This window comes from Schistocerca nitens, chromosome 4 (genome assembly GCF_023898315.1).
Source record: "Schistocerca nitens isolate TAMUIC-IGC-003100 chromosome 4, iqSchNite1.1, whole genome shotgun sequence".
Taxonomy (NCBI): Eukaryota; Metazoa; Arthropoda; class Insecta; order Orthoptera; family Acrididae; genus Schistocerca; species Schistocerca nitens.
The window spans coordinates 154,950,584-154,964,623 of NC_064617.1; the positions used below are offsets into that span (position 1 = coordinate 154,950,584).

Here is a 14,040-nt window from a genome sequence, read left to right on the forward strand (position 1 = left end):
AGCTGCAATGAAACCACATTACTAGATAATGACAAATTTTATGAGCAACACAGACTTGATAGTAATGTATATTCAAATATGTATTCTTGAATAATCAACTCACACATTGCCATTGCAACATTAAATGATCATACCAGTAAGGGATATGAAGAATATTCAAAGGCAAAGTGATAACAAAGTAGAGATGTGACACCAACAGAACTTTCTGAGCTGTGAAGCAAAGAAATGGATTGTAAAACAGGAGTCCTACCAACAAATGACATTTGAGAAGCACCTACAAATAATGAATACTCACAGGTAGCATTTACAAAATGTACAAAAATATAGTCTCCTTGCGCATCAAAGTCATGTATTTCTGTTCTCCAAACACCTTTTACAGCAAACAGATAAAAACCTTTTTGTTCTAGATCTTATGTATAACTCAGTATTTCTGCTGGCTGACTCAAACTTCAGTATGCTGAGGGCCTCGCCCCAAGGCCTTCACAGACAGCCACTATCCCCCAGACCTGGTCCACTAACAGATCTCATGTGCCATTTCCCCTAACACCCCAAATCCTTCCACCACCCCCAAGTACCAGCCATAAAGGAATACCCTCTCTGTCACCAGTACCAACCCAGACTAAAACAACTGAACCACATTCTTTGCCAGGGTTTTGATTATCTATCATCATGCCCTAAGGGACACCCTACCCAAGATCCTTCCCAACCCTCCTAGAGTGGTGTTCCATAACCCACCCAACCTCCACAAAATCCTAGTCCATCCCTATGCCACTCCCAATCCTAACCTCTTGCCACGAGGATCTTATCCCTGTGGAAGACCCAGATACAAGACCTGCCCAATACATCCAACCAGCACTTCCTATTGCATTCTTGTCATGGGTTTGTCTTATCTCATCAGGGACTGGGCCATCTGTGAAAGCAGCCATGTCATTTACCAGCTCTGCTACAATCATTGCACAGTTTTTTTTATATTGGTGTCACTACCAACCAGCTGTCCACCAGGATGAATGGCCACTGCCAAACTGTGGCCAAGAGCAAAGTAGACCACCTGGTGGCAGAACATTCAGCTGAACGTAACATGCTTCACTTCAATGGCTGCTTTGCTACCTGAGCCCCCTGGGTCCTCTGCTCCATGACTAGCTTTTGTGAACAGATGGGAGTTATCCTTACAATATATTCTCCACTCCTGTAATTATCCCAGCCTCGACCTATGGTAAGATTCTGTCCCCACACCCTCTGCCCAACAGTTTCTATCCGCCTCTGTCCTATCACATCCCACCCTCTTTGTTTGCTGCCATTTGCCAATGCACCCGCTCATCTTTCCCCACTCCTCATTTACCCCACAACCAATGCCTGTTGGCATTCCAGTCCCTGCACTCTCCCCCTTACCTGTACACTGCTATCCCTTCCCCTTTCCCACCCCCTCCAGATTGCTGCTTCAATTCCACAAGATAGTTACATTCTAGTCCAAACTGCCAGAGTTGGCAGTTATGTGTGCGTGAGGTGTGCTTGCTTGTGTGAATGGATGGTGTGTGTGTGTGTGTCTCTTTTTCTGACAAAGGCTGTGGCTGAAAGCATATGTGTAAGTGTTTTAATTATGCCTGTCTGCAACTTAACGTGCCATCTTTATGGTAAGTAGCAATCTATCTTTTCCTATATTGTTGATGATATTCCTACCTGCAGTTTCCATTGTTCGATTCATATGTGGTTATATGACTTAATGCAATGTCAAAGCCTGTGTCTCTGAAAGTTCTAGAAGGGAGTATGGGAATATATTATAATTCTAAAATGACATCTTCGTGAATTAAACAATGATTTATTGTGTAATCACTTGAAGGGAAAAATGTGGGTAGGCTGCTCACCAATCTACAATGCAGACTGAGTGTGACACTCTTATAACTGAATGTGTTACAGGGACACAAATTAAAATGACAACATGATGTAACTACTGGTATATGAAAATTATGACAACTGCTTGTCTTGATCTCATGCTCTGACATTTATAGCCAAATAGGTCTCAGATGAGACTGTTGAGAGCATACTTCTACTAAGGTTTACTCTGTTCATGTATCTTGCCAAAATCTTCAAGCCCTGTTAGGCTAGGATAAAGTTGCTGGTATTGCCATGTGAAAGTTCCTGGAATTTCAGTAGTCTGACCCAGGTGAAAGACTATTGGGACTGAGGATAATCAAGCTGTGGCTTCAGACCATGGGGTTTGCCCAGCTGCTTTTGCATCCCCATCTTGACACTTGAAGTTTTGCTAAACAGACAATAACGTGGACCTTTGAAACCCAGCTACATCTACTATGTTTTATTTATGGACAATGACTTGCAGATAGTGTAGTGATGTTGGAAGAAAATCTTGAAGAGATAAAATGATGCATAGTAGAGTTGTCAGAAATTTGGGTGTATTACTCAAGAAGAACACAAAACGGGGTATACTCAGGTGTAGCCTTTATTGTAGACAAGAAAATTCAAATGAATAGTACAACTGAAGGAATTTTGATCAGAATACAAAGGTTTGTCCTAAAAATAAACAAATGTTATTCTATGGAAATCAAATCTATGCAAAAATGTTCTTGCATTAAGATAAGGAGGTAAACTTCTCTGATGAATTACAGAAATATAAACAACAGCAAATATCGCTACAAGAGGATAATGAGGGATTTTAATTTGAAAAAAAAGACATAAATTAAATAAAAATTATTCAGTGGGAAACTCTGGATATGCAATCAGAAATGATAGAGATCACGCATTATTAGAATTTGGAAAGAAAAATGTCATTGCTTTTACCAGTTCTTCCAGAAAATAACCAATAGCACTACAAATGAACCCGACTATTCAGGATGTTACAGTACTAAACCACATTTAAATTGCAAAATAATCACAAATTAAAATGAAGACAAGAAAATAAAAAACTATAGATGAGAAAAAAGGCTCATTAGGGACGAAGAAAAAATGTAGATTATGGAAATTTATTTAAGAACAGGGTATTACATCAGACTAAATATTATGCTTATACTACATCTGTTTAAAAATGTATTTTGGATAATAACAGATAATGCTTGTGTGAAGATAGTGAAAAAAAAAGGAATGTCAAATGAAACAAGGCATTTAGTAAAGAAACAAAAACAATAATATGAACACAGTAGAGTAAAGACTCTTCAGTGATGTCTTTGAGATGGTGTGAAAAGATATAATGAAAACTTGAGAAGTGAAGAAACAGAAAAAAATAAGACCATGGAAAAAAATATAAAATTTTGTTGGGTAGACATCAAATTTCATCAGTTAACATGACTAATGGCACAGTAGGTCTAACTAGCAATAGAGACAAAACTGTAGGAGAATTTTAAGACTTCTTTAAATGTTTGCATAATTTAAGAGATGGTTTGCAAACACAGACAGTTAACAATGAAAATAGTGGCATCCAGAAATAAGGCTACATATTTTGTATACAGTCATTTGAGATATGAAAATAGGAAAGACACCATGACATCATGATATTTAAAAAGAAATGATTAAAGCTGCAGGAAAAAATACAAAAGGATTTTACAACATTATTTAAGAATATCTGAGGGCAGGAAAATCCGCTAAAGTGGAATAACATTGTAACTGTTGGACTTTAAAAGGAAGGAGAAGACAAGATATATAATACAGATTTCTTGGCCTCGTCTCTAATGTACATGGTACTCATCAAATTATCAAAATCTTTAAGGAGAAAACATTGATTTACATCAGGCACAGGGAAGAGCAAGCATCACAGGTGGATGTAGCACAAAGGAATACTTGCAAGTTTTGGACAATATCATAGAATAGGGTAATGAGTATGAATCACCACTTTGACTAGGATTCTCTATACATTTCAACAACGTTTGTGCTAACAGCCCTTGAGAAAGTATGCGTCAGTTCAACCTATGTCAGTACACTGAAGAATATATGTGTCAAAGCTGCAGCTTCCATTAGACATTGACAGGGTAATGAGATATTCATAACTGAAAGAGGTGTTAGAAAAGGAGATTCCACATTGGTAAAGTTTTTCTCAGCAGCTCTAGAGAAAGTTCCAAACTGGGAAAACAGAGAAGGAATGTGAGTTAATTGAACATGTTTTTTGTCACTGAAGACACGATACTTTTTGCCACTAATGCAGATAACATTCAATAATGAGTGGAGAGAGTTCATAGAGCTAGTTTGAAAGTAAGGTTGAAAATCAGTTACATAAAACTAAAACAGTGTACACAGTCAAGTCACATAAACATGACTACCACCTATGTGTGACATCAACTTGCAATAACTACTCACAAATGGCAGATGGCAGCACTAACAGTGGAAGGTACATAAAGTGGGTCGGGGGACACAGAAACAGTGCAGCTGTTGTTGTAATGTAGGAACAGAGTGATTTATCTTACATCTAAAAGGGCATGATCATTAGCTTTCAGACCAAGGGTGGAAGTATTCCTGAACCACATAAGTTTGTAAACTGTTCATGTGTTGCCATAGTTAAAATATATTGTGCATAGGTAAATGGCACTATCCAAAACAGACATCAAGACAACTGTGCTGCATCAGGGGCCACAGATTATGGGGTGAACGACAGCTGCGGAGATTTGCATGAACGAATAAACATGCAATTGTTGAGCAACTGACTGTCCAGATGAATTGAGGGGCTATCAACAGTGTCTTGTCAATGACCATTCAGTGAATACAGCTGCATATGGGCCTCTGCAACAGGCATCTGGTTCATGCACACATGCTGGCTGCTATTCATCAGAGATGAATGCAATGGGCATCCACTGAGAGGCAACAAGTAGCCTTCTCAGATGAATTGTATGTTATGATATGTATCAGTCATATGACTGTTGGCATGTATGGCTTGAAACATCTGAAAAAGCACACCCTGCAACAATTGCTGGAAGGGTCCAGGTCAGAGGAGGGAGGCATTCCCTGAGTGATCTTGACGCTCTGGAAGGCACAATTGATCAACAAAAGTATGCATGTATCCTTGAGGCCACGGCTACCCTTACATGTAATCTGTTTTTCTTCAGCACAATGGCATCTACCAGCAGGACACGTAATGTGTCACACAGCTCACAGTGTATGTTCATGGTTGAAAGAGCACTAGGATGAGTTTAGCAATTTACCCTGGCCACCAAACTCCCCAGATTTAAACCCAATTGAGAATCTGTGGGACCACCTGGATCAGGCTGTTTGTGCCGTGGTTCCTCAACCAAGAAATCTAACACAGCTGGCCATGGTACTGGAATTGGCATGGCTCCATATCCCTGTCAGTACACTTTTCCTGCACATCTCACAGCAGTTCACTTTGCAAAAGGTGGTTATTCAGGCTTCTGACAAGTAGTCACATTAATGTGACTTGACAGTGTATAAACAACACATTATACAAAAAATGGTACAAATTAACAATGAAGTCAGTAACCCAGTTGGTAAGATTAGGTTAAGTGAAGTCAATGATTGGACTGACAGCAAATGAAATAAAAACGGAAGAATAAAATGGAATGAAGTGCTTGTTGTAAGCCAAAAAGGGCCTTCAAAAACAAGTTTTCTGTGTGCCTGAAGGGCAATGTGCATGCTACTAGTTTTAATTTAAAAGCAGTGAGATAGAGACTTTTAATGCAAGAGACATTCAAAACCTAAGACATCCTTGGCAAGCAATGGAGTGATGGACGTTGAGAATGGCTAGACATGACAGAGGACAGGCTGAAGTCAAAGACATAACATCATCCATAATGGAAATGAAACAGGTAAATGACAAATGTAGATGGAGAAAGTTACTATTTTGCTGGATTTGAAGAGGTGATATAAGACCAAGAAAATGGCCTAATGAAAGGTGAGTGGATGACGTTAGAAAACATGCAGAAGTGACATTGATGCATAAATGTAAAAGTCTGCAGAAGACCTTACTCCAACAGGGGATATCAGATGCCTCACTATGATGATAATGATGATGATTATGATGATGCAGATTAACAAAAAGTATTATTTTCAAGAATACTGACTGTCCTATTTTAGAAATACTAAGAACAAAATTTATTTTCATCTAACAGCCACATGAATATCATTATTTGCTTTAAAACTATCATTAATACCAGAAAACTTCATATAACACGTATTAATTTATGCTACAAAAAGGTGAGTGTTAAAGACTAATTGCCTCTTTTTCTGTTAGTTATGCTTTGTAGTTGGTATCTGTATCCTCATGGCTCAGTAAGCCTCCATAGCTGCAGTAATGTGAGTGAATGAGACAAACAACAAATAATAAAAGTGAACAAAGAACGACACGATTTTACAAAATGAAATGTTTATCATTATATTAATGGGTTCTAAGTCATGCCTGTCTGTGTGCCATTGAATAAATGTGATTTTCATTTTGTGGAAACATTAATTTGTTGTGGCATCTTCCGTAACCAGAAATGAGAACTTTCAGTTTGAAAGCCGTAGACAAGTTCTCGATATAAGAAGGCCCCTGCCAGCAACACTGTTGCCATCTTCCAGCTGCATAACACTAGTAACAATGAAACATTGCCACAGAAATGTATACAAAATCATATTTCACGATTGGTAGAGGTACAAAAGTGAAGCTGCTGCACCCAGCCCATTGCAACAGTCAGTGATCCTCTTTTCTGATTTGAATATAGGAATAGTTTTCTCTGCTTTTAGTACGTTAATGAGTTGTCCTGGAATTTCGCTTATTGAAGGTATGCAGTGGCCACTCATTCTGTCTCTATGTAATTTTGATGCTTGAGTTGTTTCACTTAGAATATCTACTGTAATAAAACCTAGTTTTAAATTAAATTAACTAGATTACTGTCAGTAATCTGTGCATAAAACGTCCAGGTCAAAGGAAGAGAGAATGCAACAGCCTGGCATGGTTTAAACGATGGCAACTCAAAGAAATGGAAAATGATATCATTTCAGCCATCACTCTTCCGCCTACTACTGATGTAAGGAACAACTTGGGATGTTCGAAAGAATGTGTCATAGCAAAAACTCACGAAAAATTAAGCACTGCAAAACCTGGACAATATAAAAGCAGTTGCCATCATGGCTATATACTGAAGAGGTCAAGAAAGCCATGCATGTTAAAAAGCAGCTACATCAGAAGTTCCTTACTTCTGAGACAGAGCAAAATTGTAATGATTATCATGAAGCTAGGAATACAGCAAAGACAGCAGTTGTGGTGGCAAAATCAGTCCTCTCCAGTCAAATCAGTGTTAAACTTGAAACACCAATTGTAGATTAAGAAATCTATCAACTTGCGAAGCAACATCATAGACAAAGAGTGGATACAGAAAAATTCTGTGGAATCAGTGCTGAATAAGATAAACATGTCACCAGAAGGAAGCAAGGAGCAGAGCAATGGTGGCCATATTTTAAGAAAAGTTGCAATGAGGTGTTTCCACATGTTCCAATTCCAGTGTTAACACTTGTACAGGGACCCACTGCGCCAACCACTAAGAATGATGTAGTTGGTGCATTGCATAATATGAAAAATGGAAAGGCAATGGGACCAGGGGACATACCTGCAGATCTGTGGAAATCAAAGCACTGGTTTTCAGCTGAATGGTTAACAGATTTCTTCAACAAAATTATTGAAGGATTCCACCTTATTGTACATGTAGCACAAAAGTTCCATTTTAAAAGTAGAGCGGTAGCCGAGCTGAATGTAGCAACTGTTGCCCAATATATCTTCTACTACACACAATCAAGGTCTTGGAACACCTCACTGATAAAAGATATCAATCTCACCACCAATCGATGTGGACTCGTAAAGGACAGTGGGATGACAGATGAGATCCATGCTGGCTGAAAAGCACTATAAGATGTCAAAGCACCTACACCTTGCCTTCCTTGACCTTGAAATGGCATTTGACTGAGTGCCACATGAGTAGCAAGGTGTGTCAGATTGCTTTACCATGACTCAAAGAGCCAGATACAATCTGGCAATTTTTCTGTTTCTGTAGAAGTTCATCAGGGATCTGCTCTCTTGCCTCTCCTCTACGTCACAGTCAAGGATACAGTAACAAGAAATCTTCAGAAAACCACAACCTGGACATCACTGTATGCTAATGTTGTGCTACTGAGATGTGATATGTGATTTATTCATCTCATTACGTACAATTTTTCAAATCATTTGATTTGATGTACAGGAGAAATGTCAAGTTTACAAAAGAAACTTTTTTCACTTTTTTGAGAGAAATACAAAAGTTTACATTATATTTTACATTTCTAAGTAATAGCTACACATGTACATAAAATAATACATGTAATACAATCCCTGTGTTGAGACTGTGAAGCTGTCCTCAATGAATTCATCGACAGAATAACAACACTTTTCCACCAGAAGAGTAAAGAGCAATCTTTTCAGTGAACCAATCTCCATTTTAAATAAATTACTGCCTTTTATTTTATTGAAAATGTTTAACGCCATATACTGTGGCATTTGGGCATAAAGTTTTAAACAATGTGTTCGAAGTTTGAAGTTATCTCTGTGGCGAGTGCTGTAGTTGTGGTCAAAACGGAAAGTGTCTAGTGTACGTTGATTTCTATATAGGAACACCACCATCTCATATATGTAAAGTGAGGGCATAGATAGTATTTTTAAATTTTTTAACAGTGGTCAACAGGATTCCCATTTTTTTGCAACACACATGTTTCTAATTACTTTCTTTTGTAATAGTAGGAGCCTAGTGGCATTTGCTGAATTTCCCCAGATAATTGTGCCATAACAAATAACTGACTCAAAGTAGCAGTGATAAACTATCTTTCTGGTATCCATGTTTGTGGCACCTGACAAAATACACATTGCAAATGCCAAGGTGTTCAGTTTATTTGCTAAGTAATCTATGTGTACCTTCCAATTTAAATTTTTGTCAAGATTTAGGCCTAAGAACTTCACGTGGTTTGCTTCTGTGATATCCTGATCATTGCAAGTCATCTTTATTTCACTCCTTTCTACTGATTTAGCTTCAAATTGCATCATTTTGGTTTTAGTTACATTTAGTTTTAGTCCATTTTGATAGAACCAAGATTCAAGTTTTTCTAAAGTATTTTTGGCTTCTTCTGGAATATTTTCAGATACCTCATTTTCAATTAGAACTGATGTATCATCAGCAAATAAGACTGAATGAACATCAGTAGCAAGTGGTAGGTCATTTACGTAAAAAAGAAACAGATAGGTACCCAATATCGAACCTTGTGGGACTCCTTGGGGAACTGTTTTCCAGTCTGATGAATAATTGGTTCCATTTGAAGTTAAAATTACTCTTTGTTTCCTACCTGACAGGTAAGAGCTAAACCATTTTAAAGCAGTGTCACTGGCCTCTGAAGATAAGACTAATCTGCAGTCTCAAGTCCAAACCTGGAAGAGCAACCTTGCAGAAGTAGGTCTACAACTGAACCTAAAGAAAACAACAGTATCTCACCACAAATCTAAATGACTCAGATACCATCAGAATCAATGGTACTGATTTTCCAACAACAAGGGCTTTTAAGTACCTACACTCAGCAGTTGCTGAAGACGGAAATCTCGGTGCAGAAATCTCTAACCACCTGAGCAGCACGTGGCTCAAATGGCGCTCTGTGACAGGTGTACTCTGTGAGTGGAGGAGACCAAATAGGGTCAGTTTGAAAGTATGCTGATCTGTAATCTGTTCAGTTGCACTGTATGATCCTGAATGCTGGCCTTCAACAAAAAAAAGTGGATCAATGACTTTCCGCCATTGAAACAAGGATGCTCAGGTGGACATCTGGATTAACACTGCATGCTCACATCACAAATGATAAAAGTTCATAAGTTATACAGGGTAGCATCATTAACAGACAAGATTAAAGACAGTTATGATGGTATGGGCACGTTCATAGAGCAGACACAACAGCAGTTGTTAAGATTGATTTTAGTTTGAGAGTAAATGGTAAACAGCCTTTAGGATGACCTAGGCATTGATGGCTTGACACACTGCACAATGATCTCAAGATCTCAGGCCTACACCCCCATCAAGCACAAGAGTGGATAAAATGGTGACAGAGAGCCAAAACAACATACCCTGCCAGAGTGTGGGACAAATGTTAAGTAGGAAGAAGAAGAGTTTCAGTAAAGATAAAGTATACTAGCTTATTCTACGTATAATGTAAATCATTACCTTGGAAGTGAGTTTGGCTTTCCCCACTTCTCAATGCAAAATTTCCGTGGCCCAGTACTGCCCCTCAGTGCAGCAAATCCCTCATAGGGAATGCTAGATGTTCCTGTCACAAACTGCAATAATCTCAACCTCTGTTCATTTGTAAACCTCTCTATTGCTGCCCAGAACCACTGCATAACTGGATGGTTATCATGATACCCTGAAACATAGTGGGAAACATCATTTTAAAATCTAGTATTATCCGTGTGGCACTGAAACGCTTTGTAAAATATGTAAAAGAGTAATTCACAAAATATTGACTCAAGTATGAGAATATGATAAATACTCTCTGCATTTACAACTAACTTTTGTTGTATACTCTTGAATGCACAAAGGGTGAAACAAGTACAGAAAGAGCAACAGGAAGCCACTGATTTGAATGAAATCACTGCTCCCTTCATGACTCAGAAGTGCATTGTAAATCACACATTCTCCAAGCAGACTGTTCATGCTCAAACTTCACTTTATAAATTGTTCTGGCAACAGTTATATGAGTGACACTGTACTTGTGACTTTGTATAACACTTGTCTTTAAGGCCAGTCCAGACACTAGTGTTTGCCTGCTTAAATCACACCTGCACAGACAGATCACAGCATGTGGACTGGGCTTAACATCTCAATCCTCATGGTGTCTGAGTGGTCTGCACTTGCTTTTTCATCTTCCACAACCTAGCCTTCTTTCACCCTCCCCCTAACCCCCTCTGGAGGAAGGAACTATTAGTTTCAAAAGCTAGGATAATGTTGTCACTATTATATGTGTCTCAGGGCAGTATTAAATATTTTGTCTCCTAAAGTTAAGCACTGACCAGCAATTTTGTCTCAGTTTATTAGCTACATACTAAGAACACCAAAAAGAAATTCTAGAGAGTATGACACAGTAAACAGTGTTTAAGTAAGCAGTCATTTACAACAACTCATTATGGCTATAAATTCAAGACACTCTCTTGACATCAAATTCCTGACAGAATAACTATTAAAATTAACAAACATACAATAATAATTGTGCACCACATATTAAAAGGAACTTTTTTAATTACAACTGCAAACATTTATCCACATTATTTTGGTGAATAATTCTTGAGATTTGCTGACCTGATCTGTATTCTGTGTTTTTCCTCCAGTCAACAAGATCAATTTCTGCAGTTCCAGCAATAACTAATTCCAACTCACGGGCATCAAAAACGGACACAAGGCGAGGGTCTACAACTTCGTAGAAACCTCTGACTAGTGATTCTGTTTGTTCAGCTACTCCTCTCTCCAGCCTCCAACGCACGATACGTTCGAGATACTCCTTTTAAAAGAGAAACAGGATAGTCTTTAATTTAAAAGTGCAATAAATTTGAGAATCTGTTTTAAAATTTATTGTTGTTATGACTGTTATTGGTTTTCATCTGCAATGAAACAGGTCATCAAACCGTATGGATCACACATGGACTGAGTCATTCAGACAAAGTCTGAGTGTTTCATTTCATGGATGGTAACAGAAAAGTAAGATACAAAATTTGCTACTGAAGATGATGGATATCAATTCTAATTTTGAGAAGCTTAAGATAAAGTACTGGTTGAAAATCAAGAACCTTGCTTTTACACTGTTTTGCCCCACCTTTGTTTTCTGGTTACAATAATTCTACCAACAACACATATGTAATTTTACTGTTTATCACTAAAGAAATATGAAAAAAGAAAAATTCCCAAAAATTGTTTAGACAATGGAAAATCCAGGTTGAAATAATGATAATATTATCAAAATGATAGATTGCTACTCACCGTATAGAAGAGGCATGGTGTGTAACTTGCACTTACGTGAATATGTGTGTGTGTGTGTGTGTGAGAGAGAGAGAGAGAGAGAGAGAGAGAGAGAGAGAGTTTTCTACATTAGAAGGAAGCCTTTTTTCTTGTGCCTGTCTGCGACTCAGCAGCTCCTCTATATGGTTAGTAGCAATCTATCCTACTCAGACTACTTGGAGCAGGAGGACCTTATTTACAAACGTTATGGGAAAGAGAAACCAAAAATAAGAGTGTATAAATGTGACTGACATTCTGAAGGGAAGTAGGTTGCACAAATGTAGGGTTCAGAGGAAGCCAAAGGAACAGCACATAAATTAAACAGAGAAGAGTAAAAGAGTTCAGTGAGCAATGAAGGGTCCTTGTATTGGGTGTTTATAAATAACGTACAGCTTCTTACAGAGATCCAGTATTGGCTGAAATTATCATCTGGCAGAGAAACTTGGCAGATATTCTAATGTGTAAATGCAGAACCACTTTACGCCAGAAAAAAAATAAGTTCTAATTTTGGTCACCAGATGCAAATTTGGCACTGTGAGTGCAAGAAAGATGTATAGAAATGTTTCCATATCTAACAGATTAGGAATGGGATGTTGGCAGAAGAGGACAAACACATGAGAAATGCAATTTTGTTATTAACTACCCCTTACACATTTTGTTCAATATGAGCCTCAGAGATGTCGACAAGATACTGTACAGTGCCAGATCTGCATCTGGTGGACAAAACTGGAACTATTTTTTTTCTGTGTAAATTGGTTCAACATTAGCACATATCTACCAAGTTTTGTTGTCATATGATACCTACAGCCCACACTGGACCTTGGTGAGTAACTGCACTTTAATTATAACCACCCGAAATGTCAAACAACAATGAACAAAGAATTTAAAGATGAGGAACAGAAACTGTTCTGAATACTTGGTTGGTAATATTTATTATAACAATCATCAGAAGTTAACAGGGAACATTCAAGCAGCAAGGTACCGTGTTATGCATCAACACATTTGCAAATATTTTTATCATATTACATTTACCATCACATAATTCTGGCTCAAATAAATTTTTGCCTTGTAGATTGAACAGGCAATGGCCTGGAGTTTGGTCTTGAGCAGCTAATAGGAATAGTTCCTGTAGTCCACTAGCATCAAAGATTTGAATAATGGCAAGTTATACTTTTTCTTTTATAGCAAAATAAGTGAATCAGGAATATCATCTGTCTGTCACTCAACTTAATATCTCCAATGTTTCTGAACAAGGAGGTGCTATAACTATTAAATGTTCTAAATTTTTTTCAAAGCAGAATGGAAGAATGAAGATGTTTTAAGAGATCATAGTGTTTAATGGGCACAAAACAACTTAATGCCATGTGCTAAACTGTTAAATAAAAGGATTTTGCCAACTGTGAGTAAGGTCAAGTATCTCACAAGAAACATTCATTTTCACTTTAGCATTATTGATTCATTTAATAGATAGTAAATTTAAAAATTACTTAAATGCTAAATGTACACTGGGAAGTGTTGGTCCATAGTTGCTGATGGCTTTGAGTAACAATAAACCCACACCAACACACCCAGTGTGTTCATCTCATTTCCTGGATACACATTTGATTACAAACAGTTAAAGCAGGAAGAAAGATTAGAGTTCAATTTTTATTGATGTTGAGATCATTAGAAATGGAATATGAGTTCAGCTGCACAAAGTTGATGAAGAAAAATGGCTACTGTCTTACTGAATGAATAATAGATCTAAAAACAAAGATGATGTGACTTACCAAACGAAAGCACTGGCATGTTGATAGACACACAAACAAACACAAACATACACACAAAATTCAAGCTTTCGCAACCAACGGTTGCTTCATCAGCAAAGAGGGAAAGACAAAAGGATGTGGGTTTTAAGGGAGAGGGTAAGGAGTCATTCCAATCCTGGGAGTGGAAAGACTTACCTTAGGGGGAAAAAAGGACAGGTATACACTCGCACACACACACATATACATCCGCACATACACAGACACAAGCAGACATTTGTAAAGGCAAAGAGTTTTGGCAAAGATGTCAGTTG

The 14,040-nt window shown here is 37.8% G+C and overlaps 1 protein-coding gene across 1 annotated transcript in view; it reads right to left on the reverse strand.

Annotated features, from left to right (window-relative positions):
• LOC126252776 (E3 ubiquitin-protein ligase HECW2-like) overlaps positions 1 to 14,040 on the reverse strand; it is a 188,730-nt gene that overhangs the window by 4,123 nt on the left and 170,567 nt on the right. The window contains exons 11-12 of the mRNA XM_049953705.1: positions 11,289 to 11,487; positions 10,158 to 10,356 (exon numbers count right to left, since the gene is read on the reverse strand). Of these exons, the coding sequence (XP_049809662.1) occupies positions 10,158 to 10,356; positions 11,289 to 11,487 (398 nt within the window). The remainder of the gene's footprint in view (positions 1 to 10,157; positions 10,357 to 11,288; positions 11,488 to 14,040) is intronic.